The following is a 24,599-nucleotide window of genomic DNA, read 5'->3' as shown; positions in this document are numbered from 1 at the left end:
CCCCGCAGGTGGCACAAGTCCCAGCCACTACACCTGGTCCTCACCAGCTCTGCCTGCTGCTTCCCCAACACCGCCTTCTAGCCTGATGGGTGTCCCAGGCCCCCAGCCTCTGGTTCCCCAGCCCTTGCCAGTTGTCCAGCTTGGAGCCTTTCTAGACATGATGCTCCCCTAACTGGAGGAAGCGCAGGCCCCTCTCCTGGCCTGGATACCCCTGGCCCCAGCCCCTGGCAGCCTAGTTCCCTCCAGCACTCCTCAGGACTGGTGGGGACAGAGCCTACCAGGATTCTTGGCCTCCTTAATCAATAGAAATTGATCAGAGGCCAGACAGGAAATTCAGGCAAGTCTTTATTAGGGCCCCTGCTGCAGCAGGGAGGAACCAGAACAAGCAAGTTTCCCTTGTTTCTTGCTCTCAGGATGGCGGTGGTGGGGGCGAGCAGGTTGCTTATATGGGGTGAGGGTAGAGATGTGTTCAGGGGTTGGGTCGGAGGGGTGGCTTAGGTGGTTTGCCCACCCCTTAGGTGGTGCTGCTTGCAGAGGGCATGCGCAGTATCCTGCTTTTGTTCCCGGTTCTTTAGAAGTGGCAGTTGGGCTTTTTGGTCTCTTTCTGTGTCATTTAGAATTTGCCCCCAACTGCGCAGAGATATGTGTCTGGGTGCCTGCATTGCAGCAAAGGGTGCCTGGTCTGCCTCCAGGAGAACTCTCCCTGTTCGGCTGGTGCCACGTTCTGTGCACCCGGCGTGCTTTCCATGCAGCCCCAGTAGGTCTCCCTGTTTCCTTGTGGCCCCCAGGCTGACCTCCCTGATGTGGGTCCTAACCTCCTGCTGGGCCCACCATGAGGCTTCTGCAGTACTTCATCTCATGCTGGTCTTCCTCCCAGGGACCCTTCTGGAGCTTGATGCTGCAGACTTCAGTGAGGGAGAGCCCAGTGCCCCTTCCCCCTTGGCTCTGTGGCTGGAAACCCACACCAGGTCCTCAGACCAGTCCAGACCCACAGCCTCCTCTTTTTTGACTGCTGGCCCATCCACAATCTGGACACTGGAGCCCTCGGGCATAGAGGTGTAATGACCCCCAGGACATCACCCTCAAGCAGAGCCTACCGGCACTAGGCCCTGGCTCTCAAGGTTGACCCATGCAGTGGGAGTGTCCCTGGGCAGAGGGCTCAGTCCTGAGGACCCAGCTGTCCTCTTGCCTTGGCTGCTGGGGCCCCCAACTCGACTCATTCAGGAGTCCTGGAGATCACTGCAGGAGGCCATAGCCAGCAGCAGGGAGTGCCTGGTGTTTCTGTCCCTCTTTTTATGTTGCCCACTTGGGTGTGAAGGGCTGGGTGCTTTGGGGGGACTACAAGTCCCCTCTGGTCAGACTTATGGGACTGCCCTTGTCCCACAGGCAGGTCTGAGCAGTCCAGGCCCAAAGACAGAGGGACTCTGCTCTTCCCTTGAGCAGAGTCCCTCTGTCTTTCCAGCCGACCAGCAGGCTCAAAGCCCCAGTAATTGTTGGGTGGCCTGTGTCCCGTTCCACTCTGTCCCTGGCTCCAGTCCTGGCCTGGAATATGGGTACCTTACAGTTGGAGGTCACAGATGGCAGGTTGTTACAGCATGGCCTGCCTGTGCCCAGGGCCTGGCCACCAAGGCTCTCATGCCCTTCTCCACTTCCATGGACATCATCTATGCACTGCTCATCCCCCAACCCCAGCCCCGGCTCAGCCTGGAAGTCATCCTGACAGTAAGAATAGTGCCACCCAAGTTATGGGCTGAGCAAGGAGAAGCCTGCTTAGGGGGTGGCTGGTAAAGGGCCTGAGGCCGAATGTCTGGGAATTCCTCCCAGCTCATTTTCCTTTCTCCTTGGCCCCCAAAGAAGGCAGTTTTCTCCTGCCCAGCCCCAAACGCACATTGCTGCCCCTGGCTTTTCTCTCCCTACCCTCGTGGGACTGATGCTTTGTTTTGTCCTGGGTTCCATGTGACAGGCAATTATCCCTCCTTTCCTCTTCAAAGGCCAGCTGAGGCAGCTAGGTGGATAGATCCCCCATGGCCCCAGCTCTTAATGACAGAACCGAGCCCAGTCCTTCCCCGGTGGCCATGCCCAGTGGAGTCCACGCTTCGAGGCCTCCCTCTCCTCTGCCCAGGCGCTTCCTGTCCTCCTTGCCAGCCTCCTAAAATCCAGTCTGATTCTAGTACATCTTCTCGGCTCCATGCGTCGGGTAGGCTGCTAAGCCTAGGTTTGGGTCCCTGCCCATCTCTAAAGCCCCCTCCAGGCTGGGGAGGGGCCTGGCCTCCCCTGCTGGCTAGCCCACCGGCAGAGTCCTCGCCACACCGGCTCCCTGCAGCCAGAGTGAGTGTCGGTGGAGGCTGGGAGCAGATTCTGCCTGCCGCCTCAGATCTTCCTAGCACTGTGGCAGCCAAGGTGGGCCAGCACATGGGTACCTACTGCCCCTGGTGCATGGGTCTGGCCTCGCTCAGCCCCAGTGGTGTGTTGGGGGGAAGTGCTGCCCACTGTCTCCTGGAACATGCTTGTTATTGCACTTTTGTCCCTTCTGGGTTCCCTGGCTGACCCTGTGAGGATGCCTGTTACCTACTCTTCTGACTGCCCCATGGCCCAGCTCAAACCTTCCCCTAGCCCTGTGAACCTTTCCCCACGGGTCAGCCTCCACTTCTTGCCCCCTCACTCTACAGCTTTCTGTAGGTGTTCACGTTAGGGCTGGGTTTTAAGAGATGGCATGTGAGAGTTGAAACTAGGACCTGGATGGCTATGATCCCCTCAGGGTAAGGCCCTCATCTGCCCCAGCCTCACCTTCTAGAATAGCCCAGAACCCTGCCTCCTTTGGTTTCAGGCCTTCTGGGAGCTGAGGTTGCCCTTGTTTGCCTTCCAAGTCAATATCGACATCCTCTTATGACCGCAGGGGTTTTCCTTGATTAGAGTCTGTGGCAAAACAAAGCTAGAGTATTGATCCAGAATGGCCTGGGGCCCCTATTCACTGTCTTAAAACTCTGATGGTGTTGTGCCCTTCAGAGTATACCTCGGAGCACCTGGAGCCTGTGAAGCTGCCTGTCACCTTGCTAATCCTGCTCAGAATGAAAGCCAACTCAAGCCCACAGAGCAAGCTGAAAGCAAGTGCAGCCCCTCCATCTCCACAGCCTCTGAGCTGGGAGAACATTGTTCCCAGGGCCTGGAGGCAGAATCAGGAGGACAAGGCTCCATAGGGGTGGAGCCTCTTAAGGGGTGGTTCTGGGACCAGGACTGCCAAACCTGCCCCTTCTCCTATAAGTCTACTGGCCCCAGAGATAGCAAGTATCTTGTCCAGGAGCAGAGTGGAACCTTAGACTTCCTTCTCACTCAGCTGCACTTTCCCCACCCCTGCCAGGTGCTGGAGCAGCCAGGCAGGACTCATCCTGCAAAAACCTCTTCGTCTCCCTTCACATCTGGTTAGGAGGGGGAGGGAGGAGATGGGTTAGCTTCCCTGCCAGCTAATCTCCTGTTCAAGGAGAGATGGCATCTGGGCTGCAGCATCTCATTCTTAGATGAGAAAAGTGAAAAATGAAAGTGTTAGTTGTGTCCAACTCTTTGTGACCCCATGGACTGTAGACCGCCAGGCTCCTCTGTCCATGGAATTCTCCACGCAAGAATACTGGAGCGGGTAGCCATTTCATTCTCCAGGGCATCTTCCCAACCCAGGGATCTAACCCCAGTCTCCTGCATTGTAGGCAGATTCTTTACCATCTGAGACACTAGGGAAGCCCCCTGGTTCTTATCTGGCCTTGGGCAAGTACCCTCACTTGCTTCCTAATCCAGGTACCCAGGAGCCTAAGTCTGTCTCCCTAGAGGTCCTTAAACCCATCCCCTGGCAGTCCCCTCTCCTAACCCTGAGGGACCCAGGGCACAGCCATTCCCAGGGCCGTCCCACCAAGACTGGCTCTGGTCACTGCAGCTTCCTGCTGGAGCCTTGGGGCCATTGTCTTGCCACCTTCCAGCCCCCTGGGTGGACATCTAGCCCATAGTTCTTGGGCCCTGGACTTAGACCTGAAGGTCTTTCTGTTGTTGATGAATCTTCTTGGCAGATGCAAGGCACAGCTTTGCTGGATGTCTCAGGCAAGGTTAGGCCCCCTCCCTGCAGCACTGACATCTGTTTGTCAAGCCTGAACTAGGCTATAGGCTGAGGGAGGGGATAAGGTCTCACTTACGTGGACAAGATCCCAGGAGGAAACTTGTTTAAGCTCGTGGCCCCTGTAGTCTCTCTTTTGGGCAAGCCACCCCCCTGCCCCCGCCCTGCCACAAGCCCTGGGCTTTTCAGGTGGTGCTAGTGGTAAAGAACCCGCCTGCCAGTTCAGGAGACACAAGAGACCTGGGTTCAATCCCTGGGCTGGGAAGATCCCCTGGAGGAGGACATGGCAACCCACTCCAGTATTCTTGCCTGGAGAATCCCATGGACAGAGAAGCCTAGCAGGCTACAGTCCATGGGGTCGCAAAGAGTTGGACATGACTGAAGCGAATTAGCATACATGCATGCCACCCTCCCTTCTTCAGGCCAGCAGAAGCCTGAGCGCAGAGCCAGGCCTGGTGGATGGTCCCCAGGTGCTGATGATCTTGGCCAACTGCTTGTGGACCTGAGCTCCCTCACTGTGGCTGCTGAGTGACACCCCTCCGCGAGACTGCTGTCCCTCCAGGGGCCAGGCCTGGACCCAGCTGACTTTTGTCTACTTCCGGCCCCTCTAGGCTCCCCCTGAACATAACTGCCTTGCCTATTGCCTCATCTGTCCTTAACCCTCATGGACATTGCATGTCTTGTCTACCAGCTCCTCAGCAGAGACACAGCCACCTTGATAGTCCTGGGCCTGGCCTTGGAGTAGCCAGGGGGTCATGCTTTCCTTGGAGGCAGAGTGCCCATCCCTGCCTGCCTCCCACTCCTGCAGGTGCCGTGGGAGCTGAGCCCCTTCCCTGGCTTCCAGCAGGTGCCAATTCAACATTCCCAGTGCATGTTGCGGGGTGGGGGGTTTCAGCTGATAGCGCTTTCCCTGGCGTGCAGGCCCTGGAGAAGCCCTGGCCCAGTGGGCTGCCTTGTTCCCTGCCCTGCCACCTTCGCAAACCTGGGGCTGCAGGCCCTGCCCCTGGGTGGGCAGCAGAATTTTCACCTTTCTTGTGCAGATGCTAGCCCACCTCTGCCATAGTCAAGAATGTAGACTCTGGAGTCAGGAGCCTGGGTTCTGAGCCCAGCCCTGTGACTGTCACCTTTCTCCGCATCCTTTCCTCAGCTGTGCTGTGGGGATGGTGGCACCTATGTCACAGGTACTTGGTGAATGCTAGGTTGTTAGAGTGAACTGAGTTCTGGAGGTGGCAGGTGGCGTGATGAAGGTAGAATTGCACATTCACCTCTGAGCCTCTATTTAGCTGGAGGACGGGGTGGCACAGCTCCAGAGTAGCTGAGAAACAAGTCTGTGTGATGGTGGGTCGTGGGAAGTGTCTTGCAGGCACCATCAGGCCCACAGGGAAGATTGGCTTAGGAAAGACTTGACTGTCTGTGTTGCAGAGCTGGCTTGCCAGGCCCTTCCACCGTCCGGCGTCCATCTGGCTGGCTCACCTTGCCAGGTAGAGCCTTTCTCCTTATGTGGTGCAGGCATTGTCACCTTATCTCCAGAGAGACCAAGCTAGGTCCCCACGTGTGGGTTCCCTTCTCTGTACCCTCTCCCTCAAACCCACAGAAGTCACTGGGTGTATCTGAATTCTACTTTCATACAAGGCCTCACATGATGCTCAGCAGCCTGGTTTGTGGAGGAGGCAACCAAAACCTGAAGATCAGGAAGACTAAGCTTTACCGCCAGCCTTGGCCCTCAGGCTCATTCCTGCTTATCTCACCCCTTCTCTCCTTTTGTCGTGTCCAACTCTGTGCAACCCCATAGATGGCAGCCCACCAGGCTCTGCCGTGCCTGGGATTCTCCAGGCAGGAACACTGGAGTGGGTTGCCATTTCCTTCTCCAGTGCGTGAAAGTGAAGTCGCTCAGTCATGTCCAACTCTTCGTGACCCCATGGACTGCAGCCTACCAGGCTCCTCCATCCATGGGGTTCTCCAGGCAAGAGGACGGGAGTGGGGTGCCATCACCTTCTCCGTCTCTCCTTTATCCCTAAAATGACTCTCATAGTAAGGGCGGCAGCTCCGGAGAACAAGGCTGGCATAGCCCTCCCTCCCTAAGAAAAACACGAGCAGGAATAGGGACTTCCCTGGAGGTCCAGAGGCTAAGACTGCTCACTCACAGTGCAGGGGACCCAGCTTCAATCCCTGGTTGGGGAACTAGAATGCCATAACTAAGACCCAGCACTGTCAAATATTTTTTTAAAAAAGAAAACCATCAGCAGGGATGTTTTAGGTATCCTGACTGCCGGGAGAACATCTACCAGGGCCTATTCCTAGTCCTTGGCCTGCTCTGGCCCTTGAGTCAAAAGTTGTAGAAAGAGGGGGCTGACCCAAGGTGGGTGCTGGTCTTCTGGGTACCTAGGGGTACGGCCTTGGGGGGCAAGGGCCCTTCAGGGGTATGAATGAATGATTGCCTATTTCAGAAGTACAGAGGAATCTCCTGGCCTCATGGGGCCCCGAGTAGCTGTAGCTGCCAACTACAGTTAACTCTATGTGGTGACCTTCCTGTTGAACTTCTCTGGCATCTTGGTGTCAGTTGCTGTCTTCGGCTGGGTAATCCCATGGTCTGGGCCCTAGGCTCCTGGGTCCTCTCATTGGGCCTGCTGGCTCTTCTCTAAGTAGAGGGAGCCTTTCAGGTAAGACTAAGCTGGAGTCCCCTTCCATTCTTCCCTTTCAAACCCCGTGGTTTGAAAGACCACGGGGACTTCCTTGGTGGTCCAGTGATTAAGAATCTGCCTTCCAACGAAGAGGGTGTGGGTTCAATCCCTGGTCTCAGAGCTAAGATCTCAATTGCCTCCTGGCCAAAATCCAAACATAAAACAGAAGCAGTATTGTAAAGACTTTCAAAGGCCATCCCTCCGTGCTACCAGATTTCTCATGTCCCAGGGGGCCCAGGAGCTGCTTGAGCTTTATGAGAGATAGCCTTCACCTACCTGTGTCCTCCAGGAAAGCTGCCTCCACGGCCCTATCCTCAGGCCTCTGAGGGGCTCTTAGCCTGGCTTCCATGCGAGGTCTCCCAGCCAGGCAGTCTGTTCTCGGCACTGGGCCTGCCCCACGGCTCCAACCTCCCCTGGTGCACGCCCAGTGCTCTGGTTTGCTGAGTAGCAACCAGGCCTCACCTTGGCCACCAGCCCCCAAAGCCCTTTGATCTGAGGGTGGCCGGCCCTAAGGCAGAGGTGACGCTGGGACCACACTTTGCCCCCCAGGAGTCCCCATCCCCACCCTCGAACCTGTCAGTCCTCTGCCCCACCTCCTCCACTCTGAACCTCTCCCATGTCTTCCTGTCAGGTGACTGCCTAGAAACAAAAGCAATCTCTTACACCAACTTCTGATTGCTCCTGTGATTTAATTTTCTGTACCCTAAACAAGCAGAGTTCATCTTGAGGCCAGTAATACCTCTAGCCTCACTACTGTGTCAGGCCAGGCGCGAGGAAGCCAGCTCTGTTCCCCTTCCCGCATCTTCTGCAGCCTCTGTCTTGCCATGTTCCGCTCCCCACGGCCTGACCTGAGTATGATGGTGACCTGAAGGGTTTTCCCAGACCTTGAGTGGGGGTGGCTGCTGTGGCTAACACCTTCTGGTCTCCCTGGTGGGGGTGGTGAGGTGCTGTTCCCCCCAGCCCACCTCTCGCTCCCTCGGAGTGTAGTTCTTGGTGGAGTTGGAAGGGAGGAAGCCCCCCATGCTGTAGGGACCTCAGGCTAGGGCCTTTCTGCTTTGGTTCTGCTTCTCAGGCCTGAGCGCTGACTCTGGAAGGCTGGGAGCAGGTTAGGGCAGGAGGAGAGGTCTGGAACTTGGTTTCACTGGAGGAGCAACAGCAGGAAGGGGCACCTGGGGGTGGAGGAAAGGACAAAAACTGGGATCCAGGAATCACAAGGTACCCCAGCATGGTCCTCCGCGCCGTCCTCCGCGTCCACCCCTGGGGTCCCCACTTCTCCCAAGCTGAGGAGGAGTCACTGCCTGGTGCTCCAGTGGTGGAGGCAACCCCTCCCACCCCCAGATCTCTTTCCCTGTCCCAGCTCTCCTGGCCATGTGGGGCCCCGGGTTCTGTCTCTGTCTACCCACCCACTGCAGCATTTCTGAGGCTAAGTGGAGCCCGTTCACCACCCCAGGATCAGCCCCCATTAGGGTGTAAACTTTTGGGCCACAGTGATTGTACTGCCCAGGCTCTGTCAACACCCACTGGGAAATGTCTGCACAAAGCCTTGGCAGCTGGGAGGCAGACCCCACCCAGAGTAAACACCCCAGAGGGACTGACACCTGTGCCTCACCGTGTTTGGCTGGACACACCAAAGCAGGTCTTCCGCTTCCACACCTGCAATGGGAAGGGTGGGGTCAGGCCAAGCTTTCCAGCTGGAAGACCCTGAGCTCCCTTGGGTGGGCTCAGGAGGGAAACAAGCCCTCACCTTGACTCAGAGGGTCAAGGGTCCAGCATGTCTCTCAGGAAAGCACCCCTGGCCCAGACAGACACTCACCAGGACCAAGATGAGCGCAATAAACAGGAGACCCAGGATGATGAGTGCCACAGCATAGCAGGAGATGGAGGTATCAGGCTGACCTGAGGATGCGGAAGAAAGTAGGGAGATGGCTGGGGTTGGTCACCATTCTTCTAGACCACAGACCCCTGAGAAGGCACAGCCAGGCCTGCAGAGAAGTCCCGAGTGAGGGGTCCTTGCCCAGAAGTGCTACAAGAATGGAGCTTTGAAGCTGGGGCTGCCTTGGAGGGCTCCCAGGAAGAGGAAGCTGGGATTGGCCCCTAAAGATCTGCAGCAGGAAGAAGGGAGGGGAGGAGGGAGCGGCAGACCGCAGAGTCAGGGCAACCAGGGGCAGCGAGGCGAAAGGCCTGAGGCAGGAGGCAGATGGATAGAAGATAGAGAGGGAGGCACTGACCGAGGTCTGGGATGACCATCTTCACAGAGAGGCCCTCAGCTTCCCACAGGGCTCGCAGACCCTGGAGCACGCAGCCCTGCAAGACGGCTCGGGCCGGCGCTGGCCTGAAGAAAGTGGCGGCCACCCTGGCGGTCAGTGGGTCAGGCCTGGCCGGAGGATCATCGCCAGTGTCAGGAGGCTAGAGAGCCTGGGGGCCTCACTCAGGAAGGCCATTTCTCTGAGCCCCTGACCCGTCCACAGAGCCCAGCCCTGGGCCTCAGGTCACCCAGAGCCTCCAAGGACTTACTGGAACTTCAGCACCACTTGGCCGAAGGGCCGCAGAGGCCTGAGGATGGCGGTCAGCTGGGGAGCAGAGAAGGCGAAGAGGGTCACGGCCTTACTGCAGCCTTGTTGGGGCCCCTCCCTGAGGCTTCCAGCCTCCTGCTCTTCCCTCCCCCTCCCCACTTCACCCATCTCGTCAGTTGCCCCCGAAGTTTCCGGGACTTAGGACTGGTTTTGTCCTTCAGGGCCTCGGTGAAGAGTTGGTCCAGGATCTGCAGCCACACTTCACAAAGCACCAGCTCTGCTTTCTCCCCTAGATGGGCGAGGAGGTGGGCATCAGCCTGTGCCCCTCTCCCGGGAGCCCTGGCGTGCACACCCCAACCTCCTTACTCTCAGCCAACGGTCAGCCAAATCCAGTCTGAGTGCCTTAACCCATGTGCTAAAAATTTTTCAGATAGTTGAAAAACATCAAAAGAATGGTAACCTGTTGCACAATTACATGACATTCAGGTCTCTGTATCCATCTGGTCGTACTGGCGCGCAGCCACGCCCATCTGTCTATGTCATGTCTGTGGCTGCCTTCTCCCTATAAGGGAGCAGTCACGTAGTTATGACAGACACGATGGAGCCTGGCTATCCAGCTCCCCGTCTAACGTGCCACATCTGATTCTCTGTGGCCCCAGGACAAGAGTTTGTGTGACTGAGATGAAGTTCTGTCCATTCTCCAAAGGAGGAACACTGAGACCCAGAGAGATTAAGAGGCTGCCGGCCAAGGACACCCAGGGATCCCAGCCCTGACTCACCATTGGCCATGATGCTGGATTTCTGGACAGCAGGATCCATTATGTTCCGGGCCAGGTAATTGGCCAAGCCAGGGAGGTGGGTACCTACGGGGGTCTGGAACTTGTATTCGATGTAAACGCCCACCCACTGGTCCACATTACTAGGGCAAGTACAAGGCGGGAGTGCAAGGGTTACAGGCTTGGCCAGGACATGTTTCTAGAAGGAGGCATCCAGCCTCCCACCCCAGCACATTCTCAGGCTTAGGGCTCCCTGCCTCCTAAGGCAGAGCTTTACAGGGCCAGCTGGGGGTACCTGGGACAAAACTCTCCCCTGGTGGCCCCTGAGCCCACAGCTCCCATGGCCTGGCTCACAGCCCTCTCTGCCCCAGGGCAACCCCCAAGAGAGGAGGAGGGAAGGCTGGGCTGCAGGGGGAGAGCCCCACCCACCTGAAGAGGAGCAGGGGGCCCTCCTGGGGATGTGCTGAATAGAATTCTGCCACCAAGGCTGTGACCTGTGGGGAGTCCGGGAGGTCAGAGTGGGCCTGGAGCTCTCTCCTGAGACCCAGCGTGGGGTGGGGAGGGAGAGGACTGGGGTGAGGTGACTGAGCAGCTCCTTAAACCTTGCATTCTGGGTGCCTCCCTTGCTCACCCTAGTGCTGGACCTGGGTAGGGGTGTCTGGTTACAGAGCCTGACCATAACCCCCTGGGATGAGCTGTTGCCTGCCCCAGACAACTTCCCCAATGTCAGGCAGAATGTCATCCCTCAAACTGGGGGCCAATGGGTAGGGCTGTGTGCCCTTCATGCCTGCCTCCTCCCGTAGGGCCATGGCTGGGGGCTGCCCCACCCCTCACCCCCAAGCCACAGAGGCCTGCAGTCAAGGAAGGCAAAGTGAGTCCCTGCCCCTTGGAGGGCAGGCCAGAGGCCACCTCACCTGTGGGAGGATCTTCTTTTCCAGCAGGACAAAGAGGGCAGAGCTGGGCAGGAGGAGCAGGGGACGGAAGGGCTCCATGGCTGTGAGATGGATGCTGAGGGTCTCCAGGGCCAGGTCAGTCAGGTTGGACCCTGAGAGCCACGGCTAGGAGTTCAGGAGGCCCTGGGAGCCTCATGATCCACCACCCCTTGCCTCATGGCTGGAAAAGGGGGTGCACCTCTCTAGGGAGCACCCCCAGCTGTCCATGGGCACCAAGGAAGGGGGTGGGGGAAGAGGGGCAGGCAGAGACTCACCATCCGAGGCGAGGCTGCTCTCATCCAAGGACAGGTTCCCCAGCATCCGCCCTGCGGCCTTCACTGAGCGGTGCAGGGTCCAGAGGACTTCACGGGCAGAGGGGCCCGGGACGTGGCCCCCAAACACAAGGGAGGCATTCACAGCTGCGGAGTTGGGCCTGTGGACAGACTCCTCCTTACCAGGGGTCCAGGCGAGACAGGGAGAACCCTGGGGGATGGATGAAGACCTGGCTGGTGCACAGGACCAGGGTCCTGAGGAAGGAGGGAGCTGTGGACAGGGTCGCTGTGTGGCATCACCCCTCTGGGCCTCAGCTGGGCTCCTAGCTAAAGTGGGGATAACGATTCCTTTCAGCAGGGCTGTGTGGGGGCTAATGGTGCAGCCAGCAGGGCACACAGCAGGTGCCTGGGAAAGCCAGTCCCCTTGGACAGCCCAACAAACTGGCTCTGATGGGAACACTGGGAATCCCGCCCAGGGAAACAGCTGCTGTGAGCAAGCAGGAAGTCAGCCTGAGCCAGGCTGAGAAAAACATCTTTGGTGGTATCACAAGGAGCAGGGGGTCAAGAGAGAGGGAGGTGACAGGCCTGAGGAATCTCTGTAAGCCTGTGGGAGGTGGGCCATGTAGCCACATCCCAAGGAGGCAGCCTGGCCTGAGCACGGGGTTGAAGGAGTTTGTGGGGAAAGATCTGAAAACAAGCAGCCTCAGGACCCAGACTTCCTTCATCCTTCCCCAGAGTACCCGTTTTGTGCTGTGCCCTCCTGGGTTTGGGAAGACAAAGCCTCTGTTCAGACCCAGGGCAGGGAATCCAGAGACTGATTTCAGTTCAGAGGGGAAACTTTCTAACCAACTTGGGTGAAGGAACATAGTGGTGGTGAACTTCCCATCGCTAGGTATAACCAAGCTTCCATCAAGGTCCACACTGAGCTCACAACTCATGTGGGGCTGTGATGGTTTGGACTTTCTCAACCTTTTCTATAAGATTTCAGGACTGGCATCTGCTGATCAAATCTGGCTTTAGGACTCTCACAGCACCCTCAGAGGATCAGAACCAGAGAGCCCACTCCACCCCCCCCCACCCCAGAGAATTTGCACTTGCTTACATGTCCTTTAATTTCCCATGTGGTGCTAGTGGTAAAGAACCCACTTGCCAATGCAGGTAGATGTAAGAGACGTGGGTTCAATCTCTGGGTTGCAAAGATCCCCTGGAGGAGGGCATGGTTTTTGTCTCCTTGGGTCCCATAAAGCAGGGAGGTGGCAGTGGGGGCAGGCACCTGAGACTGTGGGCCAGTTCCCAGCCCACCGAGCAGCTGATAGAAAAGGGCTCTCCTGGTTTGCAGCTGTCCTGGTGGTCTCGGCTCCCGCCCTGCCCCTTTCTCCTGCTCACGAAGACCTGGGCCCATCTCCCTGGACCTCTGGCACATCTGTTTTGCAAGGTGGCAGCAAGAAGATACTCTTCCCATCATTAAACCACTTGGTGCCAGTCCCTGCAGGGGTCTTTCCCTCAGCCGAGAGGTCAGGGGAGGCTCCTGGCAGGAGGGCAAGAGGCCTTTTTCCAGAGGCCCCCAGGGACCAGCAAGGTCTCCTAGGCTTCTTCCTGGACTTGCAGCTCCTTCCAAACCAGACTGCCACTTTGGGACCCTCTGGTGGCCCAGGAGGTGACACACACAGACCAGCTTCATCTGCAGTGGCTGAGCCTGCAGCCCACAGCACCCCCAAGTCCCAGCCAGTGTCCCATGTGGCTGCGCCTGGAGATGGAGAGGAGATCTTGGTCCCTGGGTCTCCAGAGAAGGCTACCACATCACCACTGCAGGCTTCTCCCCAACCACAGTCCCAGCCTGTGAGCAGGCACCTCTTCAACCCCAAGGTCTGGACACCGTCTGCTTCAGGGCCCAGCAACTTCAAGCCAGCGAATGCCCCACTTCTGACATTGGCTCCAAGGGCCCCAGAGAAGGCCATGTCCTCAGCACCCCAGGGCCCACTTGCGTTTGCATCGATCAGTCACACGTTGGCTGCAACAGAGCCGCTTCCTCCTGTAGCAACAGCGCAGTCAGTGCTGGACACGGCTTCTGCAGCCCTCACAGTGGTCTCGGGCTCCTCTAGAAATGGTCTGGTGTCCAGTCTGGGCCTGGGTCCTTCAGTATCGCCATTGCTCTCAACAGTACCCTCTTCACAGTTGTCATCAGCATTACCGCCACCATCATACCCACTCACATCCCCATCACCCTCATTGGCATCACTGTCACCCATCGTGGGCCCAGGTTGCCCCTTCACCACCAGAGCCAGAACCTCCTGGGACACTTCTGCCTCTGTGCTCCCCCGCACAACCACAGGCCGTCTCATCGATATTTCCAGTTTTCCACCTGCCCAGCCACCTCCGGCCCACAGTCTCAGGTGCCTGACAGTCCAGCCTGGCCCCGGCTCTGCCCCGAACCACTGTTCTACCTCCAGAGAAATCTCCCCTCTCTGATCCAAGCCCACCAGAGACAAGGCAACCCTGCCCTGCCCCCAGAAGAGGGGACTGTGAGGGCAAGAGGGTACACCTCAAGGGTCCCACTCTTTTCTTCCGCCCCAGGGAAATCCTTTCTGGTGAGGCCCAGGCTGCTGGAGGGGGCTGGCAAGTGTTGTTCAGCCTCCAGTAAGGGAACAAGGCAATCACCTCGTCACATTTCCAGAACTCAGGATGCTTGAGGGCTGAAAGAGGTGAGGGATGGGCGGGGCCCCATCTCTGAAAGCCATAATGCTACCTCTGGCTGCAAGGGTGCACTGAGCCCCCTGGGGCCAGCCCAACGCCAGGTTTCCCCAGTGAGTGACACTGAGTGCCCTTGGGGAGACCCAAGCCCGAGAAGAGGATCCTTTGAGCTGACAAAGCCAGGCTGACATGAGGATAAGGAAGGTCAGCCCTGATGTGGGAGCCACGGGAGTCCCAGAAGAGAGCCCGTGGGGCCTGGGACGGGCCCCCTGGGGCCACAGCCCCACTTACCAGCCAGGAGAGTCCCAGCAGATGGGAGCCGCTGCCCAGCCATGCCGAGGGCGCCTGCTCAGGCTGCCAAGCCCAGAACCAGATGGGAGGAGGCAGGTGGAAGATTCCCTCCAGATCTCCCTTCAGGAAAAAGTGCTGCCCAGCCGTGAGCTCTGGTCAGCCGAAGCCTCCAGCTATGCCCTGAGCTGCGTCTGCCTGGCCTCCTTCCACAGTCCTGCCCTGCAGCCCAGGCACGAGTCCCTGTGTCCTCCAGCAAAGCCCTTCTCCCCTTGGGCGGCAGGCTCTGTTGAATGGGGACTTTGTGTGCCAGCCCCACAGCCTGAGAGGTTATAGGCTTGAAAATCTATTGAAGAAGAGTGAAAAGTTCTGTCTGGTCTAGGGGTGGGGTGGTCTTCATGGAGGTGGTGAGGGTCTCAGCGGTGGCGATGATCTGGGTAGGGGTAGGAGGGGTGTTAGTGGTGCTGATGGTGGGGTGGGGGTGGCTATGCAGACAGCGGCAGTCATGGCAGACGTGTGATGGTGGTGGAGGTGGTACCTGTGGTGGGAGCCCTGCAGGTGTGCCGATGGGATGGGACCTGGTGGAGGGCAGTGATGCCCGTTCCCTGCGCCAGCTACCACCCCATCAGGGTAGGAGGGGAGTCTGGAGGAGAGCAGATCAGAGAATAGTCCCCATCGTGCCCCCTACACTGGGCCCACGTGGAATCCCGGCCAGAGGCCTGGACTGGGGTTGTTGGATGTGGAGGTGGGTGGGCTTTAGGTCAAGGGTCCTCCCCAGGTTCCCCTGCAGACCCGGCATTCTGGGCAGACCCAGAGCCTCCTACTGGTCCTTGCTGTGGTCAGTCCTGCTTTCCTCTCACCACCTCCTTCCTCCCCTCGCCCCTGAAGACACAGGAAGAGAAGGAAGAGGGTGGCCCTAAGCAGCCTTGCGCTACTGAGGGCAGGAAGGGCAGGGGTCTGGTGCCTTCATGGGAGCCAGTTAGGCATGGGGCTCGGACGATGCTCCACACCTCTCCCTACACCTGGCAGCCGTAGGAGGTTCTCAGCTCTTTCAAAGCCTCTCCCACCAGGCTCCTGGCTTGTGCGTGACCTCCAGGAGGGTCCAAGACCTGTCCCAGGTCACTCAGAACAGGCAGGCTGCAGAAACCCCTCAGGGGGAGATAATCCCTAGAACCCTTCACAGCAGGAAATCAGACCAGAAACTCCTGCCTTTCTTGCCTGCCTCTAGCCACCAACCAGCAACTCCTTCCTGAATGTACCCCTTCCCCTTTCTAAGGGAAAAATTCCCCGATGACCCAACCCCACCCTAACACATATATCATCCCAGGATCAGGCAAACGCCCCAGCCCAGCCCTTTTCCTGCCGTTCAACCACAGCTCAACTGCTTTGTAAACCCAAGCTACTCTGTCCGCATACCCAGAGACAGCCATCTGCACCCAGCCCCTTCTGCATGAAGAGGTTGAGGGTCCAGGCACCCTAGGCTCTGGGGTCGATGTCCTCCTAAGGGCAGGCTTTGTTCTTTGACAACTGCCTCCAGGCCTAGGTTCATTGTCCCCATTCTCCCACCTGCCCTTCCACAGGTCTAAATTCTGGCCCATGACCCCATCCCCCAGACCAGGCAACCCACTCCGGCACCCCCATTCCATCTCCCTCTCCTGTGCACCCAGGATGCCCAGGTCTTACCTGGTGATGCCAGGAAGCCTCTGTCTCGGGAGACGTCAGTGTTCCACAAAGGAGATGGTGAGCGCAGCAACCCCAACATCCGCCTAGATGGGCAGGGCCGCCCCCTTCCCAGGCACTCTCGGGACCAGGAATGTTTGGTTTCTGATGGCTCTGATCCAAGAGTGAAGGCCACTCATACCCAAGGCCAGGCTGGACTAGACTATTTCAGCACTGAGCCTGGCTTAGCAGTGATGGTCAAAACATGAGCTCCCAGGGACAGGAGAGGGGTGAGGGAGAGAAATGCGCCTGAGGACCACTCCACACCACTGGGCAAGGGCTCTGGACTTAGGCTCCAGCGGTGGGAGATGAAGACATGCTCTCTCTCTCCATCAAGCCCCGGCTGATTGAGAACAATCTCGCAGAGAAAGCTCAATCAAGAACTAGGGACTGGGGCTCAGGGCTATGTCTAGGATCAGCATTTAGGATATGCATGGGGATGAGGCTCAATCTGTGTCAGCGTCGGTGCTGGAACTTGCACTTGAGCTGAGCTAGACCTGGGCTGTCTCTGCTCTTCCCCTGTGTTCCAATAGGAAGGCCATCCCAACACCCGAAATAACCTGTCTTCATCCTTGAAATAAACTGAGTGGGAATCTTAGCCCCAGATCAAGGATTTCAATAAAAACTTTTCAAAGACTCACAACCTCTGAGGCCGGGGCCGGGGCCGGAGCCAAGTGTTAGGTAATATTCCTCTTCTCATGGGCCAGCTCAGGACCCTCCATCAGGGCCTCCCCTCCTCCCAGCTCCACATCCCTGAGAGGACCACAGTCCAGCCCAGTTATATGGTCTGCTGTTCTGTGTAAGAGCTCTGCTCCCTCTCCATGCCCTGCTCCATAACACAGCTGAGTACAGAGGGGAGCCCTCTCTGTGATCACTGGGGGCAGTGGATTCCTGGGGCAGGAGGAGGGCTGCACTGGCGGTCATCCCATGACCCTAGTCCAGCACCAAAAGAGAGGGTGTGAGGAGACCCAGAGAGTCCTGGAGATGCATACAGCAGTGAGCAAGAGGGGGATCCCAAGAGGAGAAACAGGACGGGTCATCCCAGGACTGACCAGGCAGACATTTGCCTAGACACACCGGCAGTGGGGCCGGCGGATGCTCAGCTTTGCCTATGTACCTTCCGGAGGTAAGGCCTCTCTGGCTCCAAAGGTGGATATGAAGCTTGTCCTCCCTTCCTGGCTGTCTCTTCCGGGCTCCCAATCCCCTAGGAGAGCAGTAGGGGTGGGGTGGGGTGGGGACCAGCTTACATGACTCATGTGCCCCTTGGCAGGTGCCTGCCCATCCAGACCTTAATCCCCTGTTGCTTTGCTCCTTAGAGAAGGGCTGCTATGATGGTTGTGGGCTCTGGCCACTTGACCAGGACAGAACAGGAGGCTCACGGGAGGAACAGGGAGAAGAGAGGGGGAAGGCAGGGCCCTCTGCATCCTCTGCTGAATTCTCAATTCTCCACGAGCCTCTGGCTCTTCTGCCTGGCTGACTTTCATCCTGGCCCACTCCCCAGACCAGCTCCAGCCCATGCTCTCTCCACTCCCACCCCTGCCCATGGCTGCTGAGGTGGCCACGTGCTAGCTCTGGGAAGGGACAGGAGAAGCGGTATGAGAGAAGCGGCACCTTCCACTTCATTGTGCTTCCAGGATGGTGTTCCAGGCTGAGAGAACAGCCTTAGCAAAGCTCTACCGCTAACTCAGTTCATGCACAGGAGGGAGGGCAGACCCCTCCCCACCGTCCAGCCACTTTCCAGAGCCCCCACTTCCCCAGCTCCCTCCAGGACCCAGCCCAGGCTCCCCCAGGGTCTCAGTTCACAGCCCTGCCCATCATCACATCACTCAGGTACCCAGGGTGTCAACCCACCTATTCCAAGCATGTTGACAGGGTCAGAATCACTCTGTGAGCCCCTGTCAGGAGCAAGTGACAAGCAGAAATCCCAGCTGAATCAGGCCAGCTGACTGCTTTCCTGCCTCTGGTCTGCCTCTCCCCCGTCTTTGCCTCACCTGCTGCCTGTCCTTCTGCCCCGGGGAATGACAGTGCCCAAGCAGGAAACCTGGCCCCAGACCTGCCCTTTATCTCCAAAGGCGCATCCTCTAAGGAAGGTCAGGGGTCTGACACCTAATGCCATTTGTCCTGGGTTGTTCTACCCAGACTGGTCTCTTCTACCCAGACTGGTCTCTCTCCTGCTGGAACCTCTGGCTGGATTCCCCTGCTTACCAAGTCAGGCTGTGTGTGGTGTTAAAAGTTGAATGAAAGGAAAATCATGGCTCTCATACAGATGGAAAAATGAACACATGTTAAAGATTATTTTAAATTCAGTATTAATGAGGGAACCAGGCAGACATTACGACCAGTTCAGGGGAGAATTCAAAGAAGCTTTAATTTATATGAAATAAATAAATGTTTAAATAGATTTATAAATACTTGTAAAACTTTTTCTTGTTTGCTTGATTATAAACAATTATTTTGCATTGCTATCAGTCATCCTCAACATAAGATTGTAAAAAAAAGTTTGTTTAGAAAAAAAAAATATATATATATACACACACACAGTTTCAGAAGAATGGTTTTAATCAAAACAGTGAATAGTTTTCCATTGGAAAAATCTAGTAATTTTTTTTATTCAAAATTTCCTTACAGTGGTCAGATTCTCTGAACTGTGCAGCAAAGGAAATGGGGCTTATTAAGTATTGGAGATGTCAGGGAAGGCTTCCTGGAGGAGAGGGACTGGACAGGATAGGAAAGGGGAGGGCACTAGCAGAGACCACTAGTTGTCCCCGAATACTTCTCCTATTTTTCATTACTAATACTATCCCTTCTTCTTGTTCTTCTTCTTTTTTCATACTGCATGGCATGTGGGGTCTTAGTTCCCCAACCAGGGATTGAACCTCCACCCCCTCATTGGAAGCACAGAGTCTTAACCACTGGACTGCTGGAGAAGTTCCTAACTATCCCTTATTCTTAGCTGGGCATGCAGTGGTCCAGAATAAAGACTACATATCCCAGCCTCTCTTGTAGTAGGTGTGACCATGTGACCTGGTTCTGGCCAATAGGATAAGAGCACCATGATTTTGGTTCAGTCCAGCTTTTTGCAACCCCATGGACTGCAGAGCACCATGAGGGATGTCCCCAAAAGGAAAAAGTGTTACTCTTTGTCATTCTCCTTCTTGCTGACTGAAATGTGAAACTCAAGCTCTTGAACCATGCGGTAGAGACTGTAAATGCCAGATGGTGAAGCAAACAGGAAGGTCCTAGACATCCTTGTGAAGCACCTGACCAGTTGTGGACTATCCACCTCCAAGCTTGTTTGGTATGAGAGGGAAATAGATGTCTACGTTATTCAAGCCACTGTTATTTGGGGTTTTCTATTTTTCATTGCCCTAGCCCTGACTTTATACCTGTATTGGGTAGAAACTATGCCTGGCCTCCCTTCTCTGACTTGGCAGCACCTGACTCAGCTGACATGAACAGAGCTCACTCAGTGAGAGCAGTGAGCAGTCTTTGGGGGCACACATCCCTTCCAGGCAACCCACACTTTTAGGTGCTCTTAGCCCTTCATGATTTTGCTTTCTTCATACATCTCCATGTCTCCCCAACAAGCACCCTCCACTTGGGCTAAGTGGGAACACTCATTCTTTCCAGGCACATTTCCAATTCCATGTTTTTGCTCCTGACTCAAGGGGTAGGTATTATGAACTGCCCATTAAAGTAAAGTGAAAGTCACTTTGGAAAACCAGCACAATGTGTCCAACTCTTTGCGATCCCATGGCATTCTCTAGGCCAGAATATTGGAGTGGGTAGCCTTTCTCTTCTCCAGGTGATCTTCCAAACCCAGGGATTGAACCCAGGTCTCCCGCATTGCAGGTGGGTTCTTTACTGGCTAAACCACAAGGGAATCCCATTAACCAAGGAAAAAATTGGAAAACCAGCACAATGTCTACCTTTAATAAAAACCCTGGCTGCAGCGAAATAGAAATCTGCATGAAGGCATCAGAGAGTCAACACAACAGTGAAGAACTCCTAGACCAAGATACAAGGAGGAGACAAAAAGTTCAGCATTCAGAGCTGCATTTCCCATGGGGCTGTTTGTCTATCATAAAAAGGTAGCTGAGAAGCTGATCAGTACTTTGAAGAGCTTCTAGGTTACTATAGAGACAAAAGTTGAAGTCCAGGACCTGCCAAAGTTTGGGGTAGGGTGTGCATTATGTTCTCATAAACCCATAGACCATTGGTTTGGAACACTGGACGGCTATATCGTGGGAGTAAGGGTGATCTGGAAGTGAGCCATATCTCACATAAACTGCAGCCCAGTTTTCAGTCTCAATTCATAAAATTGGATTACAATTATCTTGAATTGCTCATGAATTCAGGCACTGGGATAGGAAAACGAAATTGCCTCTGGTGGAAGATAACATTATCTTAATCCTCAAACATTTTACAAGCTCATGTTTTTAAAATGTTTGGCACACAGCTAAGGCAACGAGGCCCAGGAGGAGACAGGAAAACATGAACCAAGAATTAATGAATGCAGCAGACAGTAGAAACCCCCTCCGAGGATGGCTGCAAAACTCTCAGCTTCAAGCTTGACTGGGGCAAGGGCTACTCGGGAAAACTAGAGGCTCTTGAGTTCGCAAACGAATTTGAAGAAGCCAAGCAAACCTCTGAGGCGGGTTTAAAACATAAGGCAAACATTCACATAAGGCAAACATTCTTCAGCTCAAAGAAGGTTTACAGATCATGGAAGCTTGGTTGGCAGAGAAGAAATGCATGAGCCCTTTCAGGACACTCAATCTGTCCTGGAAGCTGGAGAGTGATCCCAGGACAAGGACGCAGCCCACTAACCCTACCTACCAGGAACTAACAGAGCAACTATGAAACAAGTCATTCAACCTGGACACAAACCTGCAAGATCCCTGATCATGACTGCTGTACTCCCAGCGTCCTCCTCAGGCAGTGTGGGCAGTGTGCCTGAGGAGGAGGACGTTGCGACACCAGCACCACCACCTCCTCCCCCAAAGCAGCCCAAGCCGGAGCCAAAGGAAGATCTTTCCAGAGAAGCAGCAGGCACTGAAAGACAAAGAACTGGGGCTGATAAGGAGAAAGGTTTTGACACAGCCTTGAAGCTCCATGAGAGAGCCACGGGCCTGGACTCCACCAACATGATTTACGTGACCAATCAAGCAGCCACGTTCTTTGCAAAGGGTGACTACGGTGAATGCCGGGAGCTTTGTGAGAAGACAGCTGAAGTGGGCCAGAAGGACTATCAACAGATGGCCAGGGCTTATGCTCGAATTGGCAACTCTTATTTCAAAGAAGAAAAGTACAAGGACACCATCCATTTTTACAAGTCTCCAGCAGAGCACTGCATCCCAGGTGCGCTCCAAACATGCCAACAGAGCACGGAACTGAGCTCCCTCTGCTATCCAGCAGCTTCCCACTAGCTAGTCTACATATGGTAGGGGTATATATGTCAATACTACTCAGCTCGGTGCTCTGTGATAATCTAGATGGGGGGAGTGGGGAGTGGGGTGGGAGGGAGGCTCAGGGGGGAGGGGATACATGTAAACACATGGGTGTTTCACAATGTTGTACAGCAGAAACTAACACAGCATTGTAAAGCAATTACCCTCCAATTAAAAAAGAGTGCCAACAGAAAGAAAATCCTCAAGGAGCAAGAGCCTCCCTAAGCTCTGAGTTGGCTTCAGAGGAGAACAAAGGCAATGAATGTTTTCAGGACAGGGACTCTGCCCAGCCCCGGAAGCATTTAGACAGAATCCATCAAACAGAACCCAAACAATGCCCAATTGTACAGTGATTGTACAATGATCCGGCCTGCTATAGCAATCTCCTGTGGTTTTAGGTGGCACTCAAGAACTCTGAAGACTGTATTCAGCCAGAACCAACCTTCATCAAGGGTTTTCCTTGGAAAGTGGTTGCCCTTGAAGTGATAAAAGATTACCCACAGGTTACAAATGTCCAGCCAGAAGGCACCAAACCTGGACTCCAATCGTAAAGGAGGTGATAGATGGTTACCGGTGCTCCACGAAGGCCCAGGACGACTGACATGACAGCCTGGAGGTGTGACGTGAGGGGCCATGGCTACCTCCAGGTGCAGCAGATGACCAGTGATCCTGCATCACCCTGGAGCAGATGCAGAAGTGCCTCTAGGAATGTAAATTGGTGTAGCCACAATTTATAGTGTGAAACACTATGGAGTTTCCTCAAACCCCCCCTCAAAAAAGTTGCCATATGATCCAGCAATCCCACTCCTGGGCATATACCCTGACGAAACTATAATTAGAAAAGATACATGCATAGGAATTCCCTGGTGGCCCAGTGGTTAGGACTCCATGCTTCCACTGCAGGGGGCACAGGTTTGATCTCTGGTCAGGGAACTACCACCTCACATGCCATACAGCATGTCCAAAAAGAAAACGACAGACACACCTCTGTGTTCATAAGAACAGTTCACACTAGCCAAGACATGGAAAAACCTAAATGTCCATCAACAGATGGATAGAGAAGATGTGGTGTGTATATAGATACATAATGAAATTTTAATCACTCATTAAAAAATGCCATTTACAGCAACGTGGATGGACCTACAGATGATCACACTAAGCAAAGTCAGTCAGAAAGAGAAAGACAAATACCATATGATATCACTTATATGCTCCTTGGAAGAAAAGTTATGGTAAACCTAGACAGCATATTAAAAATCAGAGATATTACTTTGCCAACAAAGGTCCATATAGTCAAAGCGATGGTTTTTCCAGTAGTCATGTATGGATGTGAGAGTCAAGCCATAAATAGGCTGAGTGCTGAAGAATTAATGCTTTTGAACTATGGTGCTAGAGAAGACTCCTGAGAGTCCCTTAGACTATAAGGAGATCCAACCAGTCAATCCTAAAGGAAATGAATCTTGAATATTCACTAGAAGGACTAATGCTGAAGCTTAGGCTCCAATACTTTGGCCACCTGATATGAAGAGCTGATTAATTAGAAAAGACCCTGATGCTGGGAAAGATTGAAGGCAGGAGGAGAAGGGGACGACAGAGGATGAGATGGTTGGATGGCATCACTGACTCAATGGACATGAGCTTGAGCAAGCTCTGGGAGATGGGGAAGGACAGGGAAGTCTGGCATGCTGCAGTCCATGGGTCCGCAAAGAGTTGGACACGACTGAGCAATTGAACAAAAACAATATGTGGAATCTAATATACGGTATAAATCAACGTATCTGTGAAACAAAAATGGACTCAAAAAGAACAGACTTTCGGTTGCCAAAAGGTAGGTGAGGAAAGGATTGGCGGTTTGGGTTAGCAGAGGCAAACTCTTATATATAAGATGGATAAACAACAAGGTCCTACTGTATTGCACAGGGAACTATATTCAATATCCTGTGACAAACCATAATGGAAAAGCATATGAAAAGAACACACACACACACACACACACGTGAGATGGACCTAAGACCTGGGACCCTTTGCTGCAGTGCTACAATGCTTGAACCTGAGCAAACATCTCCTAGAGCAACAAGATACAAGGAAACTATAAGGGACTAAAAATACTTACTTTTAGCAAGTTTGCATGCCCTGTTGGGGCAAATTCTCGACAAGACACAAAAAGACCAACTGCCAATTCTAAAGAGCTGGGGGGAAAAGCAGGGGCTCAGGAGCAAAGGCAGGGTACTGTGCACGCCCCCTGCACACACCACCACCTAAAGGGTGGGTAAACCACCTAAGCCACCCTTGGACACACCCCTACGCTCACCTCATATAAGGAACCAGCTTGCCCACTCCCCAGGGAGTGAGAAAGCAAGGGAATCTGTTACTTGTTCTCACTCCTCCCTGCTACAGCAGGGGCCCCTTAATAAAGCCTTGCCTGATTTTCTTGTCTGGCTTCTGATCAATTTCTATTGATTAAGGAGACCAAGAACTCTGGTTGGTAACATATGTAAAACTGAATCACTTTATTTTACATAAGAAGTTAACACAACATTTTAAATCAACTATGCTTGAATCGACCCTGAATATTTATTGGAAGTATTGCTGCTGAAGCTGAAGCTCCAATACTTTGGCCACCTGATGAAAAGGACTGACTCCTTGGAAAAGACCCTGATGCTGAGAAAGACTGAAGGCAGGAGGAGAAAGGGACGACAGAGGATGAGATGGTTGGATGGCATCACTGACTCAATGGACGTGAGTTTGAGCTAGCTCTGGGAGACAGTGAAGGACAGGGAAGTCTGGCGTGCTACAGTCCATGGGGTTGCAAAGAGCCAGACATGACAGAGTGACTGAACATCAATCCTTCAATAGCATTAAAGAAGTACATTTAGGCGGCGCTAGTGGTAATGGCACCCCACTCCAGTACTCTTGCCTGGGAAATCCCATGGGTGGAGGAGCCTGGTAGGCCACAGTCCATGGGGTCATTAAGAGTCAGACACGACTGAGCGACTTCACTTTCACGCCTTGGAGAGGGAAATGGCAACCCACTCCAGTGTTCTTGCCTGGAGAATCCCAGGGACAGAGGAGCCTGGTGGGCTTCTGTCTATGGGGTCGCACAGAGTCGGACACGACTGATGCGACTTAGCAGCAGCAGCAGCAGTGGTAAAGAAACTGCCTGCCAATGCAGGAGGCACTA

The 24,599-nt window shown here is 54.6% G+C and overlaps 1 protein-coding gene, 1 long non-coding RNA gene and 1 pseudogene across 3 annotated transcripts; 2 read left to right on the top strand and 1 right to left on the bottom strand.

Moving 5' to 3' along the window:
* Positions 1 to 7,446: 7,446 nt before the first annotated feature.
* Positions 7,447 to 11,703, bottom strand: LOC105603153 (taste receptor cell protein 1). 2 transcript variants are annotated; one of them, XM_042235221.1, is made up of 8 exons: positions 10,981 to 11,703; positions 10,496 to 10,560; positions 10,070 to 10,153; positions 9,292 to 9,579; positions 9,006 to 9,151; positions 8,591 to 8,673; positions 8,387 to 8,430; positions 7,447 to 7,946 (listed from the first exon to the last, which is right to left on the bottom strand). In XM_042235221.1, the coding sequence occupies exons 4-8, from the start codon at positions 9,456 to 9,458 to the stop codon at positions 7,916 to 7,918; spliced, it is 471 nt and encodes a 156-aa protein (XP_042091155.1). In that variant the 5' UTR covers positions 9,459 to 9,579; positions 10,070 to 10,153; positions 10,496 to 10,560; positions 10,981 to 11,703; the 3' UTR covers positions 7,447 to 7,915. The 2 variants fall into 2 exon arrangements, with proteins under 2 accessions (XP_042091155.1, XP_027813058.2); XM_027957257.2 differs by lacking the exons at positions 10,496 to 10,560; positions 10,981 to 11,703 and having other exon boundaries at positions 10,070 to 10,454.
* Positions 9,841 to 13,546, top strand: LOC121817104 (uncharacterized). Its single transcript, XR_006056856.2, has 2 exons — positions 9,841 to 10,145; positions 12,610 to 13,546. It is a non-coding gene; the product is annotated as an uncharacterized LOC121817104 (long non-coding RNA).
* A 6,804-nt stretch (positions 13,547 to 20,350) lies between these two features.
* Positions 20,351 to 21,397, top strand: LOC105603152 (stress-induced-phosphoprotein 1-like; annotated as a pseudogene).
* The last annotated feature ends 3,202 nt before the right edge of the window (positions 21,398 to 24,599 follow it).

The sequence above is a fragment of the Ovis aries genome, chromosome 18 (genome assembly GCF_016772045.2).
Source record: "Ovis aries strain OAR_USU_Benz2616 breed Rambouillet chromosome 18, ARS-UI_Ramb_v3.0, whole genome shotgun sequence".
NCBI classification, from domain to species: domain Eukaryota; kingdom Metazoa; phylum Chordata; class Mammalia; order Artiodactyla; family Bovidae; genus Ovis; species Ovis aries.
The sequence above is the reverse complement of the archived record's forward strand: the minus strand, read 5'-3'. Positions and strand labels throughout refer to the sequence as shown.